The following is a 23,099-nucleotide window of genomic DNA, read 5'->3' on the forward strand; positions in this document are numbered from 1 at the left end:
CCTAATTCAAGTCCAGCCAGTCACCAGGGACAGCCGAAGGAAAGCCAGCAACCAACATTCAATCTACAAATCAGAAGTGTGGCCCTGCAGGTTTGTTTTAATTAAGAGGGGGCTCACCTCCTCAGCAATCTTTACCACTATAGTAGGAACAAGAACATGCACAATTAAGTATCTACATTAAATGAAAAAGCTTCATTACCTAGACTATATCTGGTCTAATTAAAAAGTAAATCAAATGCAAGAGGAGAAATAACTGCTACCAGGCATAACAAGTTTGTTTTAATTTAGAATCTGAGCAAGGGGACACAAACTATTGAGGGGTGCAGGCTTCATTTTGGGAAAGGAAAGTCCAAAGAAATACAACTACCTAACATCGGCTGTAAAGGAGAACATATTTTGGTTGGTGGCTTACAACAGGAGCTTACTGCAGTGACATTTATCAGACTAACTGTTGTACACATTAGTCATCAGTCAAGGAAAGGACCACCCATCGCAATCCAGGTGACATAACACAACACGTGGCATCAAGGAGTCAAAGGAGTGTGTGTGTGTGTGTGTGTGTGTGTCTGTTTATAGTCTTGGGTGTTGACGTATGCATGTGGGAACCAATAGCTGATATTGGGCTTCTCCCTCTATCTCTCTTCACTTTATTGTTTGCGACAGGGTGTCTCACATATTCACCTACTGATTCACATGCACAGGCTGGCCAGTGAACTCCAGGATCTTCCTGTCTCCACCTTTTCATTCTAAGTTTATAGGCGCCTGCCAGCAAGCATAGTGGGGCTTTTTTTTTTTAATGTAGGTGATGGGGACAAAACCCTTTAACCACTGAGCTATCTCTCCAGCCCAGTTTGAAGAAAATTCTTGAATTCTTGAAGTGACTGAATGCATCTCTCTAACTTCTTTCCATATACAGTCTGGCCTTTTTCATTTGTAATGGGAGACTAAGAATTAGATGTCCAGCATAGAGAAAGAGCCGATGTGAGATGACCAGGGTGGCATCAGGCTTTCTTAAGCTTCTGGTTAGATCTCTTTCCCACCCATGGAAGCAGGGTTGTAGCTATGAACACCTAAAACAAGTCAAGTACTTTACTTACAGTGTCTTTGTCTCATTAATCTGCCCTCCATCTTCTCCTATTCATTTGCAGCCTATAGAACCAGAGGTAAGTTGAGAGACTGACCAAGTGTGAGGTTTGAACTTGGGAATGTAAAAACCACGGAAAGAACACAAGCATGGTGTCTTTAGCAAGGCATCCGGTGTCACAGAACAGAAGGCCTATTTCCCCAGGGGTCTTGCAGAAGGAAGCCAGTCCAGCCGTGGAGAAATGGACCCAGAGGAGCACTTGGCCATATAACTCATTTGGGAAACACTGACTATAGTAACAACCTCAGATTCAAGGTCGCAGAATGTATATTATCACTTCGCAAAAGCTCCTGGGGTTCATCAACTCAACCTAGTGTTGTAGTGTCTTTTCTTTAACAACTTGGTTTGGAGCACATAGCAAGGTGTGCTATTGACACTGCCTGAGCCCAGCAGAAAAGCCGGGCTTTCTTTTTTCTCAGGGGCATGGGCTGCTTCCAACCTTGTACCAAAGAGAATGGGAAGGGCCCAAATGCTTGCCTTACCCTCTCCCCTTGAGCTTCCTCCAGCACTACAATGAATTGCTGAAGACATCTTCAGATGGATGAATCCTCCTCTGGCCGAATTCACATGAGTTTCCCACCCCTCCTTCCTACGGGTTTTAATTCTAGGTGACAGTGGGACACTGATGAGACTGACAGATGATTTTTATCCTCATCCAAATGCTTCATACCAATGGAATTAGAGAGGGAAAGGGGAGGGAGGGCAACAGATACAGAACAGCATCAGAGGAAGCAGTACACAAAGGCCCTGGGAATGTCTAGATCCAGGCCATGGCAAAGGTGGCCTCAGGAAAGCAACAGCCTGTCCAGCAGGGTGTTCCCAAGATAGTGAAGCCAAAGGCCCCTGCTGTGCATGGCCACAGTGAATCTGTAGGGTCAGCTTTCTTATGTAAGCACCTGAGCATAGAACTAGAGAAAGACTACCCCATCCTTCTAGAAAAGAGTCAAAGACAAAGGGGAGACAAGACCACAGCTAGGGTTCCATATGTACACTGTTCCCAAAGTGACCAAGAATTCTTAAGAGTCTAATAAAGAATTCAAACCTAGGCTGGAAAGATGGCTTAGCCATCATCCTTCTTGGGGGCTCAACATTTAAAAAAAAAGTTGGGTGCATAAACCAACTGGCCAGGTAGCACAGACTGTCCAGCAGTGGGTAATGCTGACAGTCAATAATCTGTATTTTTACGTACCTTAATTTACCAACAACAGTCTGCATTTTGGGTCCCAAACTCAGCTGAGTGAAAATTAATTCTCACAACCAGCTGGGACAAGGAGGTGCCGCTTGGGTTCCACCTAAAATATAAACAGGAGAAAAGAGGGGGAAGAAGAATGGAGGGGCACTTACTCTAAGAATCCAGGCTTGTGTTTATGTTCCACGTGAGGTCCAAACTGTATCTGGGCTTGAAATCCACCAAACTCACACGCCTTCTCAAAGGAGACAGGGTGAGAGCCATTCAGGATATCATCCCGAGCCTGAAATACATGAAGAAGGAAGAGATTCAGGGTCCTAGCAAGGGTCACACTTCTGTGAGTGACATATTCCTGACTCAGAACAGGTACTGTGGACACGCAGGCACAGTGAATATTCGAGTAGGCTGAAACGAGGCTAAAAGAAAGGCAAGTTTTTTTTTTGTGTTCCCCTTTCAAAGTGGGCAATAGCACTACAGGTACCTGGATTATCAAAAGACAGACAGACAGACAGACAGATAAACCCTATTGATAATCTAGATGAGACTATGGAAAATGAAGAGACAATGGAAATCATGTGAAGTGCCCGGATTTGTATGGGTTGACTTAGAAACATGATTTGGTTCACCTGAGCCTATGTCATAAAGATAGCTAGAAAAACATCAACAAAGAAGCAAAACTATCCCAACCATCCACGGACCAATGTGATTTACTAGGAGAGACAGTCATACAGATATGCACTCCCATAGTAGACAAAAGAGCAGTCTAAGGACATGCAGAGTCCAGCAATACAAGATGTTACATGGAAGTCCTGTTCCCAGTTCTCCTGAATCACAGTGGCAGCTGCTATTTATCGCTTGCCCTTCTCTCTTCCTTTCCTCTAACTACATGACTCAGAACAGTCTGAGATGGGTACTCTGAGCTGTCACTCTAGGCTCTAAATGTGTAAAGCTCCTTCTAAATGCCCTGTTAGCTCCCTTCCTTTCTGCCTTCCAGCATCATTCAATACCATTCTTCCTTATGCATAAGTCAGCAAACAGTAAATATTTTGGACTTCCAATAGACTTGGTCTGTGTTTGTAACTACCTACTCACTTCTGCTAGTTAAATCCAAGAGTAGACACAGAAAACAGACAATTATGCAATGGGTAAGGTGACTTGCCAATATATAATGCTTACATAAATGAATTATTTACTTTCAATACTCATGGAGGGTAGAGCTACAGTTAGCAAACCCTGCATTGTTTCTAAGGGAAGACAAGTGGGTATAAGGAAGGACAGAAGGAACTTGGGGAGAGAAGAAATTCTAAAGAAACATGGGTGGCATTTTCCTTGGATCAAAAGAAGCCTGTGGGCAACCTAGTGCAAAGACCATATCACATATGCTGGTAGATCATAACTCAGGTGTTAAACCACTTTCTGAGCTTAAGTAATTAGTTAACAGGAAAGACTTAAAGGGTGAGTGAGAAGGCGGCTAAGAGCTATTGAGAAGTACTGATTTTCTTGCCAATATTCCTTTGTAGTCTAAGATGTTAGCTTGTAAAATGAGATCAGCTAAATGAATCCAACTGCCTCTCAGGGCCAGGCAGAGGACATTGATGGCCACTAGGTCCCAACTCAAGAAGCCCCAGAGAGGATTAGTGTGGTCCTTTTCTGGATAACCACCTGATTATACCCAAAGCCAATTATATAAAGTCCCACCAGGGACTGAAGAACGGCACCCCTGGACTTGAGGTTCTTTCTACTGTGTGAGAACCAGACATGGACACCTACTTACCACAAGATCATGCAGAAGTCTCTTGACGTTCACTTAATGTTTTGGTTTCTTTTCTGTTGCTATAATAAAATACTCTGACAATGGCAACTTAAGGAAAGAAAGAGTTTATTTGGCTCACAATTCTAGGTTACAGTCCACCATTGTGGGGAAGTGGGCAGTCACTTGAAGCAGCTTACCACTTTATATCCATAGTCAAGAGCAGAGATGCATGCTAGCTCTGACTATGCTTTCTCTTCTCTTATGGAATCAAGACTCTGCAGCCTAGGGAATAAAGCCACCCATAGTTGGTGGGTCTTTCCACCTCAATTAGCATAAGGGAGACATGCCCACAGACCAACCTAAGCTAGACAACATCTCATTGAGAATCCCTTCTCAGGTGACTCCAGGTGTTGTCAAGTTGACAATTAACATTAGTCATCACATCCATCTGTTGTCTAATCAGTAATTATCATACCTGGACATAAAGCAAGTTCAATTGCACCGGGTCTCTTGAGTCCACATTCTGATCGGAGTAAAAGAACTTCCGTCGCAGAAGCAATGTTTCATTTTCATCCACCCCTTGCTCTCTGAACGTCCGGCTGTGATCTAGCCAATTTACTACAACATGAGACAGATGGAAGGACAGTGTTTACTACTCATTGCAGCAGCCTGCTGTGGAAGTGGATTTCCATAAATGCTGATGGTTGCTCAAGATTACTTCTTAACTTTGTGAGATGATTGACACCTACCATACTCTAATGCCTAGCCATTCCCAAAGTTAGCTACTATACTACGGGACATTGGTAATAAGGAGAAGTGGAGGTGAGGGAGCAGGGAAATCAGTGTTTTGCCTAAGAAACCAAGCGGTATTATATGAAAGTGTCTGAACTCTGGGTCCTCAGGGGCTGGCTGTGGTTGGGGAGAAGGCTGTGGGATCTTCAGCAGGTGGAACCTCACAGGACCAGTGGCTTCTACAACCTGACCCTACTTTCTGATGATGCTCTGCCTCTGGATCAATGATACAGTATGAGCAGTAGGCCTCCTCTTGCTGTCTCCATCTCTTCTCTGCTAAGATGGAATGTATCCCCTTGCACAGGACACTGAAACAAACCCTCCCTTCCTTAAATAGATGCTTTTCTTTTGCTGATTACATTTTATTTAGTGTGTGTGTGTGTGTGTGTGTGTGTGTGTGTGTATGTGTGACTATGTTGTAGAGTACATATAAGAGTCAGAGGATACATGGGAATGGCTTGTCTCTTCATACCACATGAGTCCCAGGCCAAGAACTCAGATTATCAGGCTTGTCAGCAAGTGCCTTTACCCACTGAGTCATCTCACTAACACTTAAATATCTTCTTGAGAGGTATTTGGTCACAGCAACAAGACAAATAACTAACACATTAAGTTGGAGTTTTGGCCGGGTGGTGGTGGTGGCGCACGCCTTTAATCCCAGCACTCGGGAGGCAGAGGCAGGTGGATCTCTGTGAGTTCAAGGCTGGGCTGGACTGATAGCCTCCAAAACAATACAGAGAAACCCTGCCTCGTAAAAACCAAAAAAAAAAAAAAAAAAAGTTGGAGTTTTCCTTGAAATCAAGAGAAGTTACTTCAATCTTATCCAGTGAGATGGTTTAGAGACCCTGGGTATAGCAAATATCTTGGATCTCAATAGGAAAGAGGGAGAAAATGAAAGACATAAGGTGATATAGAGACTCAAAACTAACAGTTATAGATGACATCTGGCCCTGTGGGCCAGCTTGAACCTGACATCATCCTACAAATCCTGTCCTCACATTGTGGTGCACAGCAATCAGTCACTCCCCTACTCACTCCCAGAAATCCTCTGTCTCCTCTACTCCTCTCCCTCTCCTACCCCCACTCCGCACACATACACCCACCACACTCACTGGCTGAAGTATTTATAATCAGCCTCACCAAATGCTAAGCAACTCTGGCATAAGAAACCTGTCTGACAGATCTCCTCTCCCACAGTCACCTGGGACGGTGCTGCGTACACATTAATAAATCCTTGGAGGTGTCTACTAAAGGCTCTGGAAAGAATTCTGTAACTGGAAATTTAATGAGGTAGAAAGAGAAGGGAACAGAGGAGGACTCAGAGGAAATGGCAGGCCCACCAAAGATCAATAAACATTATTAAAGTGATGATGTCATGCCAGAGTTGCCGCAGGAACAAGGAGGCTGGAAGGGAAGGAGGCCAGGTGATGAACTAAGCTCCTCCCAGAGGAGGATGGGCAGCAAGGGTCACACAGCAGGGATTTGGGAGCATCTGAGGTCATCTGCTGCTTTTGTATACATTATCCATGTGACTGTGGAAGTGACATTGCTAGGACAGACCAATCTCACTGATCTTAATCGCCAAGGAAATAATGGATCTAGGTATGGGTACTGAAGACTATTAATATCTCTCTTAAACACAGCCAGAAACAACTTCTTGATGGAAGTACCCCACTAAAGGAGTGCTTATTACCACCCCCACCCACTCCTAAGCAAGCCTCCAGATCTAAGGGGCACAAAAGGTATATACTTACCCACATTCACAACATAAGAAAGGCTATTATTAGATACACACACGCATGCGTGCGTACACACACACACACACACACACACACACACACACACACACACACACACTCTGCAAGGGAAAAGTAAGAGAGATGGAGAGGGAACTTGCTTAGTTAAGTGTATTCTGCCACATTTAGATCCCATTGCAGCTTTTGCAAGGCAGTAGGAAATTATGAACACAATTTATATATTTGACAGGAATGGATTCCTTTTTAGATGTCAGATTATTACAGCCACATTAAATGTTGTTTGTAATTATTATATATTATTGAGACAAAGCAAAACATGTACAGTTTAAAAAAAAATAAAAACCAAAGTAGCTCTCAGTCATGTGGATGGCGACAGGGAATCCAGTCTCTGAGGAACTGTGTACCTGGGTCACCAATCTCCCCCACAAAGACTTACAGTCATCATCCGTGTGGAGCTTGGCCTTCAGCTTCTCCATCTTCCTCTCATCTCTTAACAACGTCCTGTCTTTTTTGAGTGTGCCTGTCCCTTCCTCTTTCTTTTCTTCAATAGTTTCTTGGATTAAAGAGTATTCTTCATAATTTGTTATTCCTAATAACAGAAATTGGGTCATAATTATACATAATTAAATTTCTACCAACTTAGGGCCTGGGATGCTACAAAGGGTTCACATTGTCAATGCACGGGAAGGGGCCTTCCTCACTTGAGAGCTAGGGTTGTCACACACCACACAGCTCCAGCACAAACAAAGGCTCTATGGGCTAGGAAGCCATATTTAAGGTGTTAAATACAAATTTTTCCACAACGACACTTGTATACATACTCTCCTATCTTTGTGTCTCTGCCCCTTCTCTGTGTCTCTCTCTCTAACATCAAACCTAAATCACTAAAGAAAAGCATCTATCACTAGTCACATCTCAACTACTCCATTAATTTTTATTTATGTATGTACTTATTATTTGAAGGCATGTCTCACAATGTAGTTAGTCCTATCTGGCCTGGAACTCACTATGTAGACCTTGGTGGCCATGGAATCACAAAGACCTGTCTGCCCTGCCTCCAGCTTGAAGGGATTAAAGGTGCATACCACCATGCCCAGCATCCATTAATATTTGAGAAGCAAGGGCAGGGTAGAATAAGGCATGACCCTACCAAACAAGAAGTATACAGATGAATTAGGCCCTTCCATGAAGGGAAACCTAAGCTAGGTAAGACTCCTTTCAGCCAGCACTCGAAGGGCTTCATTTGAGTTGCTCTCTGGAGAGGCTGACAGGAGCAACACTAAATCTGTGAGAGTCACACTGGCTGCTACCATGAGAATTCAAGAGACAACGGCCATCAGGGGAAAAGGGTGAATCACACAATCAAAAATCATTTTCACCCAGAAACTCCCTTTTGTTTTCTGCAAAGGGAAACAAAAGCTTGCAACCGTGGCTCATCAAGAAGTTTTGTGCCATTTGGACGCCAGGCAAGTGGAGAGACTGGACAGAACTTTCCTGGGTGTAGGCAGAACTCAGGGTGTTAATACTGCAGGGGTGAGTGTGACCAAAGCAAGAGCAAGGGGGAGGGGGCGGGGCAGAGCTGCTCACCTATTCTGCTACAGATGGTGACCAGGAGCTCTCCCACTGTCTTAGAATCATCCACCATCACCGTCTTCACAGAACCATCCAACATTCGGATTTTCTGAGGCCTCTGCTTCTTCTTGTACTCCAAAATATCCTAGACACAAGCCGTACACCCACATCCACACCACATACTGAGTTGAAAAACACAACAACATCGAACACTTTTCTTTGGAAATTAAGTCCCCAGGAGATGCCCACATCTTCCTTTGTCTGAAACTTTTTTGAAAGCCTTCCTAAGTATTCACAGGGGTGCTGCTGGGGCTGGCACACAGAATTCTGAGTGCTAAGTAATGACTTTCGTGAGGATTACGAAAAACCTCTCGTAATAAGATTGTCCTTCAAGAGGGAATACTTGTGGCGCACAATGACTAAAAACCACTTTCTCTCAAGTGAAGATGGCTATATGCTCCAACGGCTGGGAAAGAGCAACACTAATGAGATTGAGGAAGGGAGGGCAATACTTCAAGCAATGGTAATGGAATCTGTAGCCATGTTTTGTCGTCAGAAACAATTTTTACTACCCACACACACAAAATGAACATTTCCTTTTAAAACATTACTTTAGAATGTTTGCTGTATATATTAACTATATATGTAGTCGACATAATGAAAGACATAAATAATATCCCCAGAAAGCTTCATAGAAGGTGAATATCGAAGCAGGAATAGTTGGGCTGCAGTAAAATACAACAGTGGTAAGATAAAACAAAGAGTGGGGGTTATTTCAAAATAGGAGACCTCATTTTCGTTTTAATTCTTAGAAATAGAGTCACAGATGGGTGAGTAGGTACTATAAATTAACTGAACAATCCACCCTAGTTTTTTGGAATCCTGGCCAATCTAACAAGGACGCTTCATAGGGCACACAAAACACCCTGAACCTTGGAGATCAAGGGGGACAAATGTTTTCATCCATCGATTAAGCTGCAGGGGTAACTTTTATTACTGCCCTGGGCAGTTTTAGAGCATCTCTGCTTTCCCTCAGGTGGCCTCAGTGTCTAATCCAGTAAGGGGACACCTTGTATCTACTCAAGGGACATAGTGGAGACTATCTCACAACTGCCCAACCTCACTCAGTATGAGACACTGCTCAGCATACTAACATAAACTGTTTCAATATCTTTGTGGATTCCAAGAACTTTAGATGACTAGAATCTTCTCACCACCTGGATTGGCCTCTGAGGTTCATTGCATGGAAATTATTAATAAGAAGCTCTTGGATTAGAACACTGCTGCAGTGGGTTTCCATAGTTGGTTTCCCAGCGACGCAATGAGAAAAGAGGAGCAGGGGACCAGCAAGACCAGTGGGTATAGGTGTCTGGCACTAAGACTGTTTAGTTCTTGGGACCCACATTATGGAAGGAGAGAACTGACTCTTCAAAGTTGTCTTCTGGCATTTTCATGCATGCCACCAAACACACAAATCCACATATACAAACACACAGGGCTCAGGAGATAGCTTAGTTGTTAAGAGCACTGAAGGTTCTTCAGAAGGTCCAGGTTTGATTCCCAGCACCCACATAGTAACTCACAGTAGTCCCTAACTTCAGTTTCAGGGGATCCAAAATCCTCTTTTGGACTCCAAGGGTACCAGTCCCACACATGCAATTAAATCACCCATACACATAAAAACAGATAAAAGAAATAAGAAGACCAACAACATACCCCATTCCGCAGCATGTAGTAATCCAGTGTACGTCCTGCTTCTAGCCAAATCCCTTTCCTGGGGTCTTCATCAGAGAGAAACAGCCCATAGTCAGAGGCTGGAAAGTAAACAGAGAGAAAAAGAGGTCAAGTATGTACAAAGCTACTACTGGCCCAAGGGCACTGACTCAGCGAGGAGGAGGAGAATACTTTCCATCATCAGAGAGACCTACTTCTTACCAACAGAATAACATCACTCAACCCTTTGGAAGCAGTCTGGGAGGCGCCTTCCAGCAGAATCAATGGTCCCTGGAAGGTCCATGTATATGGACCAGTAGGCTGGAGGTGTGCCTACGGTGTAAAGAGTCATCAAGAACTGTCTGTATTTCTAATTGAAGTTAGTTTTGTTTTCTGGTCATTGCTGTCAGAGTCTCAATTAGCTAGGCACCCACAGCCCTGAAAAATTGGAGTGAGTAACGACCCTCAACCAGAGTCACTGAGGCAAAGCAAGGAAGATAGGCAATAGCAAAAGATCATGTTACAGGCGGCTGGAGAGATGGCTCAGTGGTAAAGAGAACTGACTGCTCTTCCAGAGGACTGGGGTTCAATTCCCAACACCAAAGAACTCTGGCATCCTCACACAGACATACATGTAGGCAAAACACCAATTCACACAAAAAAATTAAAAATTAGAAAGAACTTGTTATAAAAGATTTGTGGAAAATGCTGTGCAATCTTAGCCTTAGGGAAACTGAGGCAGGAAGACTGAGCAATTGGAGGTCAGTCTGGGCTATATGATGATGACCTTGCAACAAAACAGAATTTAAAAAAATGAATAAGATATTTAGGACTTCCTTATGGAGTGAAGCTTCTGTCACCCCATACCACAAAACAAAGAAAACAGTTGGAGAATTAATATTCTTTAAAAAGGTCTCTTAATCCAATGTGGGAAGGCCAAGAGGTCTTGGGGAAAGAGAAGCATGTTCATTACCTTCTACACTTTTCCTAGTTTGCAAGGGGTGGGGACGGGTGCACATGCATGCCTATGAATGTCAGAGGTCAACTGCAGGTGTCATTCCTCAGGGTGCTATCTCTCTTGTTCATTGAGACAGGGTCTCTCATTGGTCTGTTGTTTTCTGACAGCGAGGCTGGCTGGTCATTGGCCCCCAGGCGTCCTACTGTTTCCTCTTTACAGGTGATGGTATTTCAAGTCTATGATGTTCTGGGCATCAACTCAGACCCCAAAACTTATGCAGCAAGTCCTTTACATCTACCCAGGCTGTCTTTTCCTTAATGTAACTGAAGAAACCGTAGAGCCTTTCAGAAAGGTCAGGGTCCCCACAACACCTCAGAAAGATGATTTCTGAGTCTTCAGAGGCCTTTGCCAGAACTCGCATCAATTCAGCTCAAAGAAAAGTTCTCATAGTGGCAGAAAACAATTAAAAAGGAACTAAAAAGTACCAGTGAGAGCAGACAAGCAAATCTTAGAGTCATACAGGGACTGTCTGCAAATTTGTATTTCTGATTAATTTAATAAAACTCAAACAATCTGAATATCATAAACAACACTCTTTTCTGGACTCTGTGGGTGTCAACACTCACACATGTACAAACACATATATAGATGTACATAAATCCACATAATTAAAAACAAAAATATTTTTTAAAATTGAGGTAAAATTCACGAAGCTCCTTTAGAGTGCTTGCACAGTAAGACCTGCACACAGCTGAGGCTACATGGAGTGAGTATCAGGCAAGTTACTCTTTATTCCACCAGTGTAGTGACACATCAATAAATGGGTTGTAAATTGCAGAGCAGGATGCTCACCTGAAGAGGGCCAAGATAACAGGCATATTCACATTGAGTACTCAGGGTCAATGTTAATTTGGTCATTGACAATGAAAGTCTTGTTCTCGCATTGCATTTAAAATCAGATTTTTTTCCTCCCAGAGACAGAGTCTTACTATGTAGTACAGGCTATCCTGGAACTGGCTATGTAGATTAGACTGGCCTTAACACGGAAATATCAGTCTGACTCTGCCTCCAGAGTTCTGGGATTAAAGGAGTGAGCCTCCTCCATGTCTGGCTTACAACCGAGGTACTTTATATATGCAATTCCTTTAGCTACAGAGTTAAGGGATATCCCAGCACATTTTCAAAAACCAATGAATAACCATTGTGGTGATATATTGTTTATGAGCTAATAAAGACACTGAAGATCAGAATGCAAAGCTAGTCACAGCCATAGGAACTGGGCAGTGGTGGTTCACACCTTTAATCCCAGGACTCAGGAGACAGAGGCAGATGGACTTCTGTGAGTTCAAGGTCACCCAGGGCTACCAGAGTTAATCAGTCTAAAAGAGAAATAGAGCTCATGCCTTTAATCCCAGCACTAGAGAAGTATATAAGATAGGAACAGGGCATTCAGTATTCAGTCTTGGGCAATTAGCCTCCAGCCACATTGAGGATAGGACCTCCCCAGCTTTGCTAGAGGTAGGAGCTCTCTGGTGGCTTGGCTGCTTAGCTTCTCTTATCTTTAGCTTGAACACCAATATCTGTCTCTGGGTTTATATTATTCCTGTTACAAACCATGACTCACCTTGTCCAGTCTGTGCCTCGGGCACTCGCTCCCGAATGACTCGACAGGCATCATATACAGCTGTAGATGGCTCAAACTGCATGGTCTTCACCACATTGCAGTGGCGGACACAGATCTTTAAGGAGAGCGCCACCATTTTCATAGATGACTTGATAGGTTTCCCTTAGAATGTCTAGAAAACACAAGGAGACAAGCCTTGATGCACACAATCATTATTTAGCTGCAGGGAGAGAAAAAAAAAGCTCAATTCTTAACTCAGCTGTCCCACTATAAAGTCATTCACAATCCTGTCAGAACTGGTATGAGTGTCACGTGTGATAGACAATGTGTTAGTATTCCCTATTTGAGAAATGTCATAATATACTCCTCCACAAACAACGGCAGTGGTTCCCAGAAATTAGCCTGAAACTGAATGAAGGCACTATAGCTTATGCAGTAGCTGAACTGCCAACAGGACAGAGGAGTTGGAAATGGCTGACACTTTCCACCACCATATCAAGGTTTCAAAGCCAACTGCAAACTGCTTCCAACTCTCTTTTTGCAGGCATATTAAAGGCACTCTGACTACTTTCAGTCAACAGTCTTTGAGCTCTAGAGATAAATGGGCAGTTTTGTTGTGTCACTGAGTTTCCCAGACTCCCAAATGTCCCAGCATGGCTTAGGGATAGAAGTCAGTGGAGAAGACCATGGGGCTCATTGTTGTCACGGATGGTTTTCATCAGATGCAGCATAGAGGAAGGGATGGCTAATCTTTTCTAGTCCCTGGGGAAAGAATTCTAAATGTCCTTGTAGTAGTAGAACAGGGGTAGAGAAAGAAGTATCAGAGTCAACATATGAAAACCCAGCAGTTAGCAGAAGATTGGGTCAGACCTTAGATTCACTGCGGTCCAACAGCTTGGAGTTCTATGCCAACTCAGGTAAAACAGCAGAATGTGGGGCCAAAACTGAAGTGGGTGAGGTTTAGGGTTAGGGTTAGGGTTAGGTTTAGGTTTAGGTTTAGGTTTAGGGTTAGAGTTAGGGTTAGGAGTGAGATGGAAGAAAGGGCTTGCTCAAAGGACAGCAGCACATCTCCTAGGTAGGCTTGCTGGGAAGCAGACAGAGCAACAGGTAGAAGTTTCCATCTTATGTGGGTAAACTTGCATCCAAAAGTGTGCCACCTGTCATATCAGGAAGCTATCCACATACGGAGTCTGCCTCCTGATGGTCCTAAGGATAGTCCTAAGCACCCAGTACCTTCCCTTATCATGTACCATCTCAATTCTGGGTTCTTTCCACATAGTCTGCTGGAGAGGAGAGGGTGGGCAGGTGTTATGTAGGCAGGGCAGTGGGGTGGGAGGGCAGTGGGGTGGAGCCTACTGTCTGGTTCGGTCCCAGGCCAGGAGTGCCTTGGACTTCTGTGCAGTCCCTTCCCTTCTTCCGACCTTCACACAGCAGGAAGGAATCGGTACCCATGGCCAGCTTTCCCCAGTTTTTCAAGCTTCCTCCTCCTAGCATATCAGGAGGAAAGGCATGGAATTCAGGCAGCTCTTTCAGCACAGGACAAAGCATCAAAAGAATGAGGAACAGCAGAGGTCACGAGAGTCACACTCTAAACTATTCAATCACCTAGAACAACCACTGCAAAGAACATCTCCATCATTACCCAGGAACACATCGTTAAAGAAATCACTCCTTAAACAGATGGGCCTTTTTCAGAGAGCACTGCACATAGGCCCAGGACTACAAAAGTGTTCATTCCCAAGCTTTCTTACTCCAAGCTCCTTATGCTACTGGGATTCAGTTTTCCCAAATGAACAGGACTATCGGATTACTTTACAGGACTGTGTGTATTTGTGGAGGGGGACGGGGGTTAGTGCACGTGTGTGTGGAAGTCAAGGACAACCTTGGGCATCTTCCTAGCTCCTCACTTAAATGTTTTGAGACAAGGCTTCTTTACTGGACCAATTCAGTTAGACTGGTTGGCCAGTAAGCCAGGAATTGTTCTGTCCCCGCCTGCCCAGGACTAGGATAAGGGGTGTGTGCCTCAACGCCTGACCTTTGATGTGGGTGCTAGAGATCTGAATTCAAACACACATGATTTCACGATGAGCAATTTACCAACTAAGCCCCCTCCTCAGCCCCTTTGTGGGAATATTTTTAAAATGAAATGTATGCACATAAAGAAATCCAACCTAAACAATTACTTACATGTAAAGACCATGTTTTGGTGGGATACTTTGCTCAGTCTTGATACAGGGGAAGGGCTTGGCCCTGCCTCAACTTGGTATGCCAGACTCTGTTGATACCCCCAAAGAAGGCCTTAGCCCCTCTGAGGAGTGGATGTGGGAGTAGGTAGGGGGGCAGGAGGAGGAACTAAGGTTAGTATATAAAATGAAATTTTTTTTAATTAAAAAGAGACCAGGTTTTTATTATCATGCAAGATGGCTACTCTCATAGCCAATGCCTGGACCTGAAATCAGAGTGCAGGATGATTTACTCATCCTGACAAGCCCCATAGCAATGAGCTAGTTCTCACGCCACTCTTAAATGAGCAAGATTCTGACAAAATGGACGTTTGCTGGCATTAAGTGCCATGCTTTACCCTACAGCAAGGAGAGGGGATTGAAGCATTTATCAATTTAAAGATGTTAACTGAAGATGAGGAACTTTGAGCAGTCTCACTGGATCTCCTGAACAATTGCAGCTCAAACAGCAACCTTGGCAACGATTCACGTTCCTTGTCCACCTGGTTGTTTTCTAGGTAACTGACATTTGTCTCCACTCCTGTATCCTAACCCCATTTTCACAGTGCACACTTGGCATGTAGAATAGCTAATTGGGGTTCTTTTTCAGACTTAGCTACAAGAAAGCCCACAGCCAAATTCATGTATGAGTTTCTGCAGCTTCTGTTTACTGCTCAACCAAGGTAGCTTTGTTTCTTTTTACTCCAGTTTGAGTGTCTGCTCTCATATTGATCTTAAATGTTTTATGTGTATATTAAAAGACAGGATGCATTGTAAATTCCTAACATTTCCTTTATTTTCCTTTTAGTGATTTATTCTTACTATGATACTTTGCTTTCATTATACGTATAAAGGTCACTTGAACAGGCACACACAATAAAAAAAAACCTTCTATGCCAAGAGCCATCAGAACCAGCCATGAAATATAGACATTAAATACAAATACCCTCCAATTCCAGAGAGCTGTGCACACCTAGGATAAGCAAGTCCAGCCCTAGGCAGCTATTCCTTGGATTTATGCCTGACAAGTCAGGACCAAGAGGTGTTCCACATCTCCTTGCCTTGTCAACTGTTCCACCCAGGATTCTTAAGTGTCCCAAGCCTCAGTTTCCCCCTGGAAGTTGGCAGAGAAAAACAGATCTATCAGTAAGGCTGTCACAGAATCCAATAAGTTAAACATGTCAAAGGCACACAAATAGCGTTGAGTAATTTTGTTATTAAAATTAGCCTTGTGTGTCATAGAAACACTGAAAGCATCACGCTGCATTCAGCTATCACAGAGGATACTGTCGGTCTTACTGTTTATGCTTGACTCCATAAGAGGGAGGAAAGGTAGACAAGGTTGCTGTCCCCAGCAAACACCTTCCAGTAAACCCTAGAGTCACTGCACAGACCCAGTACTCAGCTTTATGCATGCCTTTACCTAGACATCCTGGGATCTCAGGGGGAGAGGTAAAGCTGGGCATTTGTGGACAGACTTAGCACCTAGGTCTTAGAGATGAACTCAAGAGGCAAAGACAGTGCCCTCTATAGGGCAGGGCTGGCATCATGACTGGCTCCAGCTCTGTAGCTCTTATGAGTGAATGCAGTATGGGAAGCAATATGGGAGCTCTGCACCTCTCCCTGTAAAATGGCAAGCAGGAGGGCCAGACAACCTACTCAGTGGGACTGCCTCTCCTGGAGAGCGAGGACTGGATAGTATGCTCATCCTTTCTTGACTGCAACCCACAGGATGGTCTTGCATCCAATTACGGATGGACATTCCTCCCCCTTCTTAATGTCTACTCCTTGCTCTGGAGCCATGTCTGACAGCCACATGCACCTCATAACCAAATGTCAACATACAGATGGGCCTGTACAAAGTTAGCCTTCATCTGTACTTACAGCTTAGGCTCCAGTGAGTTCTTCCACTCTCTCGAAGCAGAGGCAGGGGAAGGGCTGCCATTTCTCTGCAGTCTTACCTGCACCTCTACGAGGGAAGACATGTGACTTCCTTGCCCAATAAGAACCCACCATGCACTGGGGCTCTGCTACCCAGAGGCGCTGTAAAATTTTGCCCTCCAGGACTCTCAGGGCTCAGTTGCACAGAGCTCACCCTGAGCATTCAGACTCTGATATACTAAGCAGAGCTGGGCCATCAGAAAGGTCAATCAAGCCAGCCCTTTGCCAGGAGTATTCTGGCTTTATTCTGGGGTGGTGGTGGTGGTGAAGGTATGCAGCCAGGTGTCTCATTATGTTTCCTCTATAGGAGTCACATTTTCTGTGAGTTACCTATGCTCGCCTCAGTATGTCTCCCTCCCTCTCAACTCTTCCCAGCTGTTGAGGACCCAGGGAGTTGGGTCTGCATAGAGACTTGGGACAATTCCATTTCATTATACCCTCAGGCCAAGCAGCAAGGAAGAGGTTTTCCAAAGCACTGGGCATCCATTTGGCAAAGGACCAGACCTACTGCACCCCCTCTGCAGCCATAGTGGGAGCCTAGGCATAGGAAACTGTCCCACAAGACAATTGGTTGTTTTATTTCAGAGAGGCCGGGACCACCGTTCAACCTCGGACCCTTCAATTAGAAGTAATTGCTATTAGAAGGACTAGTGGTGAAGGAGCATGGGAGAAGTGATTATCTAAACAGGTGTGAAAGGAACATGAGACCAAGGAGGTGTCAATAAAATCCCAGTCATGGAGCAGCTCTAATAACCCATGGGGCTGCAATTGTGACCCCTGCCTATCCTTAATCCAGCATTAAGCATCTATACCATGGGTTTGGGAACACATCTGCCAGTAGAGTACCATCACCTCTCTTGGTCTCTGAGAACAAGGGCTGTGCCTGGATAGTCAGCTTCGAATCTTATGACCCCAGGCATGGCAGCTGCTGAGGGTCCCTGAAGTTAGTATGTATTCCAGGGAGAGATGTAGGCAGACCTTTTATGTCTTGTATTGGTGTCCCACAAGTTTCATTAGGATTGTTTACAGGAGCATGGGTAAGTAACCAGTGGCTACAACACTGAAAAATGTCACTCCTATCTCCCAGCAACCATCAGCCACCTGTGGAACCAAGGAGAGGGGCAGGGCCCATGAGTCTCTTCTCTTTTCATGACAGAATGGTTGGGCCCAATCTTGGTCAGGTAATCATACCTGCTGTGAGTTCAGAGTGCAAAGGTCAAGGCATGCCCAGAAGATAAACTTCCACAATATTTCACCTCTTCCCTGGCTCTTGCATTCATTCTGCCCCCATCTTTTGTGAAGCTCTTGAGCCATGGATAAGGTCTCATTTAAGGCTGAGGAGCCAACAGTCACTTACTCTCAAACCACCAAACAGATGCTTCTACAGTTACCACTGTCTACCACAAAAGACCCTTCTGTGATGAAAGCTAACATTAGCCTTAATGAGTGGATACAAACATAAATATCTACAGAAGGCAATCTGATTGATGTCGCTGTCCACCCACTGAACAGAAGCAGTACCTAGCTTAGTAGACCCCATCGCCTCCCCAGCTTTGAGCTTTTAACCAGGTTTACACTGAATGTTACATCTCATCCGTGGATTTGCCTCAAATATGGCCAAGAAGTATCTATCCACAACAAGTCAATAATTCAAAGGCTTAATGATGAACAGGGTGCCATCCACAAGTCCAAACTATGGCTACACACCTGAAACCCATTTCAAGGACCACAGAACCTCAATCGCATGGCTAACAAAATGAACTTAAAATGAGAAATGAGACAAAAACCTTAAGAAAGAATGAAGTTGTACAAGTCAAAATTAATTGACAGGTCCTTGAGAGAGGACAAGGAACAGGTATACTACTCCTGGTAACACCTGCCATGGAGAAGGGCTCAATGTTGCTTTTATGCAGAAGTAGAGGCAAGTTGGCCTTTGTATCTCCAGTAAAAACTAAAAACGACCCAGATCATCAGTTTTCAACCTGTGTGGATCACATATCAGATATCCTGCATATCAAATATTTACATTACGATTCATAACAGTAGCAAAAGTATAGTTATGAAGTAGCAACAAAATAATCTTACAGTTGGGGGCCACCGCAACATCAGGAATGGTATTAACGGGTGGCAGCATTAGGAAGGTTGAGAACCACTGCGCGAGAGTGATGGGAAAAGACGTTTGTTCATTTTACCACTTCCAGATGAAGAAACTTATCACCTTGAAGTGAAGAGACTTTCCCAAGGTCACAGTGCAATAAAACCACCAGGTGGGCAGACAGTTATCAAGTGGTATGGCTGCAGCCCTCCAAGGTTTCTTCCAATACACCTCCCATATACTCTAGTGTACTCTTGGCACTGGCCCCTGAGAGGCAGTCTATCGCGAACTCAACTTTAATAGCACATATGTACATCTACCTCTGTCAGTGTTTCAGAATGCACACTTTGGGCTTTCAGGCAAAGCAACTGAGAGCCGCTTTTTATTAAAGATGATGCCTCATTAGGAGGAGACTGCAGCGGGAAGCATCAGTGGGCTACAGAAATGTAAAGACTCTGGAGCAGGGAAGTGCTTGAAGACCCTGCTGCAGGGAGGGGGAGAAAGGGTAACAGATGCTTTAGATACACATAGCTCTATCCTCTCCAGGGAGATCATTTTTAATGCATACCGGACTTTGAAATGCAGGCATGTAGTGCTCAATATTGACTGTAAGTTTGACAGGACCTAGAACTACATAGGAGACAAACCTCTGGACACATCTGACAGGGAATCTCTATTATTTAAATGAAGTGGGTGACCCACCCTAAATGTGCATGGCCCCATTCCATGGGCTGGGCTCCTGGAATGAATAAAAAAGAGAAAGTGAGCTGAGCACCAGCATTCGTCTGTCTGGAGCCCCACTGAGGGTACGGTGCAGCCACTCCTGCCACCCTGCTGTCCACGCTGTGATGACCTATACCCTTAAGCTGTGAACCCAGGAGAACCCTCCTTAAGTTGCTTCTTCCTATGCATTTTATTGTAGCAAGAAGAAAGCAAGGCAAGTGGCAGCCAGATTCAAACTACTTAGATACAAGTCTCATCCACCCAGAGATTCCCCACTTGGATGGCAAGGGTATGTGTTTAATTCATGAGCAACTGTCTAGGTATTTTAGTGTGTGTTGCTGAAATGTACCACATTCTTGTCCAGGTCCTGATATCCTCCCAACCTGGAATCCAGCATTGCTGGTACTGACTATCCTTTCCATTGCCCCCATGAGGAGAGTTCAATTTCCCCTGTTAGTTCACCACTGTAGCTTCAGCTGTGGTACTCCTGGGCTGAGTTAGCACAGAAGCTAACAGGCTCCTCACATGATGGCCCTTTTGTATGGAACAGCTTCATAGCACTCTGGAAAGTGTCATTGTTGGACTAGTTTGATAACCTAGAAAGTGACACCTCCCCCTTCCCCCCACACACACTCTCTCTCCCCTTTTCTAGGATACATATAGAAGATCTGGAAAGATAAGTGAATGCCTAGGCAATGTGAGGAATGTACTGTCATTTTCTGTCAGAACACTAAGAATGCTCTGTGGGCTTCCAGGAACCTTACTACTCAGCTTTGATGTTCAAGACAGCAGAATAAATCATCCGCCCCTCCCAGTCCTCGTGGGGTCCACCTTTTGGTCCACTTCCTGTTCTCTCCCTCAGCAAAAGCTAAAGAAAGAAACTGGCTCTACACTGAATTCTCATCTTGAATCCTTTTACACCTTGACTTGTTCATATTGTTGACAACAGGCTGTTTTTAGAAGCAAGTACGATGAAAAAAATAAAAGGTCACATCCAAGAGAAAACAGAAGGAAAACCATCATGAAGGTCAAAACCAGGAGAACAAACAGTGAACTACTTAGCATGCATTTGGTGAACTGGATGCTACGTCTCCCCATCACTTGGTGTTTTTGGACCCTTCATGACAAGCTTATGAAGTCTCAGGACAGTAGGTGCCACATACTGCTGCAGAGACAGACAGCTTTGTCTTTATAGCAAACATCATTGACTACAGACCACACATTGGTCTTTTCTTGGAAAACACGAGTATCTGCTCTATGAGATCTGGGGGAAAGGTTGGTATTTTCTATATTCGTCATAGGGGAATATAGTAAAGGAATGCACACACTTTTCTCCCACAAGTGATCTTTCTCATGCTGGTGCTTAATCTGATGCCAAGCTGGAGTGGTCCCTATTGAATGATATCTGTTATAGCAGCCTGATTTCAATTGTAAAGTGATGGTGCACACTGACATGATCATGTGTAATTTCATATTAAAAAAAAAAACTGAAGGAACCTCCCATTTCCCAGCTCTGGTACCTTTTAACGAAAGGCTGCAAACCACACATCACTCACAAAGGCAACAGGGTGTGGCTTTTGCAAGAAGGAATTTTACAGAATAAAGGAAAGAAAATTAAAGACATATTCTTGCCATTTATCTATGTTAATCTATTAACCACATATCAGAAGAGCATTTCTATTGGAGACTTGATATAAAAATCTGATGGGTATGTGAAGAGCTGAAACAAATCAAGGAATGTGACTGTGGCGAATAAAACTAATTCTAGCATCTCCTAGAATCGCTCTGAGCCTGTTTGTGAGGGAATGAATGGGTTAACTGAGATGGGGAGACCTACCCTAATGGTGTCTGGCAACATTCCATGATCTGGGGCCCCATACTGAATAAAGAAGAGAGAGTGAGCTGAGGTCTCTCTCTGCTTCTTGCCTGCAGAGGCAATGTGACCTGTCATCTCAGGCTTGATCAGACGCTATCTCTGCCATGATGCATTCACACTCAAAACAAACCCTCCTTCCTTAAGGTGCTTTCACTACAGCAATGAGAAAAATAGCTTATATAGTAATTAACCAGTTCGTTCCCATAGACTTAAAGCCTATCAGTAGACTTTCACATGACCCATCCAGCATTTTTGGACTGGACTGGATTTCCCAAATGATTATTTTTATTATCTGTCCCTTCCTCCAGAACCACCCTGTTTTATACTCGAACACTGAAATGCTCCAGTAAAAATGTACATAATTTAAAATGCTCCTCATCTCAGACTTGGGAACCACTGCATATAGATCTCTATAGGTTACCATGTTAGCCTTGTCGTCACTGTGACACACACCTGTGAAAATAAAAGAGGTTTCGTTTCTGAGGTTACAGCTGCATCCACTGCTCTGCTTGCAGCAAGGCTGTATATCAACAGCACCAGAAGCTTCCTGTAGGGGCAGAAGCTTCCTACAGCTGCCCCTCAGCAGTCGCTCATCTCAGGGAAGCCAAGAAGCAGAGAAGAGTAGCCAGGCCAGAGTCAACATTTGCCATGCAAAGACATCTCCAGCAACCCATTTACTCTAAGACCCCACCTTGCTAATTTTGAATCCATCAATGGATTAGATCACTGATTAAGTCAAAATCCTCCTGTTCTATTTCCCCCTGGACCCTCACCACAGACACACACATACTTAATGTTCTCTTAAGTATTTCTGAATTCACTCAGGTTGATAATCAAGGTATGTAAATCTGTCATAATAGCCCCATTTCCATAATGTAAGAACACAAATAAATGCATAGATTAAAACACTGGAAATAATGGCAAGGAACTTACATTAGACTATATACCTAGTGGTGATTCTTAACCCTTTCTAGGGGTCAAGGACACAGATTCCAACACACAACTGCTAAGTGGATAGGACTACCTAGGAAGACCAACCAAAATGTAATGGCTTTGTAATTTCATCAAATGTATACTTTCTAAATAGGAGGGAACATGCAGAAACTGAGCACTTATGTGATGAAAGCAGGAAAATGGGAGAGATATTTATTATTAATGCTGTTATTAATAATTGAACTTTAACCTGGTGAGTAACTGAGTATCACACACTTGACTAATAATTCAATAAGTGAGGTCTGATTTATCCTGGGTAAATCAAGTTTAATAAACAGAAATACTTTATAAAAAGGTAAACATAGAAGGCTTATGCCCAGATCTGTCAGAATGCAGACTTCTATACCTAGCCCCAACAGACAGGCAATGCTGATATTTTCATACATCTCCTTTGGATTTCGTCTATTTTTATATAGTCAAGACAATGCATTCTATATAGTTCTGTATATGGAGCTCTAACCCCATAATAATCATTTCCCACACTATTGTAAACTCTGTAGAAATAATATTTTAATAGATATATAATATTGCAATGAAGGATCCTATAATGTACCGAGCTGTATTTGTTTTTGTGTACACTAGCTGTACTCAGGTTTTCACACTCTTGTAAGGCTATAGTAGAGTTTTTCATTTTAAATCTGTTCTGTTTTTAATTTCAGATGTTTATAAGCTAAATATCTAAATATTTACCTTTTTTCCCATTTCAACATTTCTTCAGAAAAGCTCAAAAGAGACTAAGACCACAGA

At 43.7% G+C, this 23,099-nt stretch overlaps 1 protein-coding gene across 5 annotated transcripts in view; it reads right to left on the reverse strand.

The window, feature by feature from the left end:
• Positions 1 to 23,099, reverse strand: part of Tln2 (talin 2) — a 409,739-nt gene that overhangs the window by 161,140 nt on the left and 225,500 nt on the right. For all 5 annotated transcript variants that reach the window (XM_040739688.1, XM_005075489.4, XM_013117408.3 and 2 more), the window contains 6 exons: positions 12,503 to 12,674; positions 9,924 to 10,021; positions 8,223 to 8,352; positions 7,072 to 7,224; positions 4,562 to 4,704; positions 2,489 to 2,616 (listed from right to left, as the gene is read on the reverse strand). In XM_040739688.1, coding sequence (XP_040595622.1) covers positions 2,489 to 2,616; positions 4,562 to 4,704; positions 7,072 to 7,224; positions 8,223 to 8,352; positions 9,924 to 10,021; positions 12,503 to 12,644 — 794 coding nt within the window. In that variant the 5' untranslated portion in view covers positions 12,645 to 12,674. The remainder of the gene's footprint in view (positions 1 to 2,488; positions 2,617 to 4,561; positions 4,705 to 7,071; positions 7,225 to 8,222; positions 8,353 to 9,923; positions 10,022 to 12,502; positions 12,675 to 23,099) is intronic.

The sequence above is a fragment of the Mesocricetus auratus genome, unplaced genomic scaffold (genome assembly GCF_017639785.1).
Source record: "Mesocricetus auratus isolate SY011 unplaced genomic scaffold, BCM_Maur_2.0 Super-Scaffold_100691, whole genome shotgun sequence".
Lineage (NCBI taxonomy): Eukaryota > Metazoa > Chordata > Mammalia > Rodentia > Cricetidae > Mesocricetus > Mesocricetus auratus.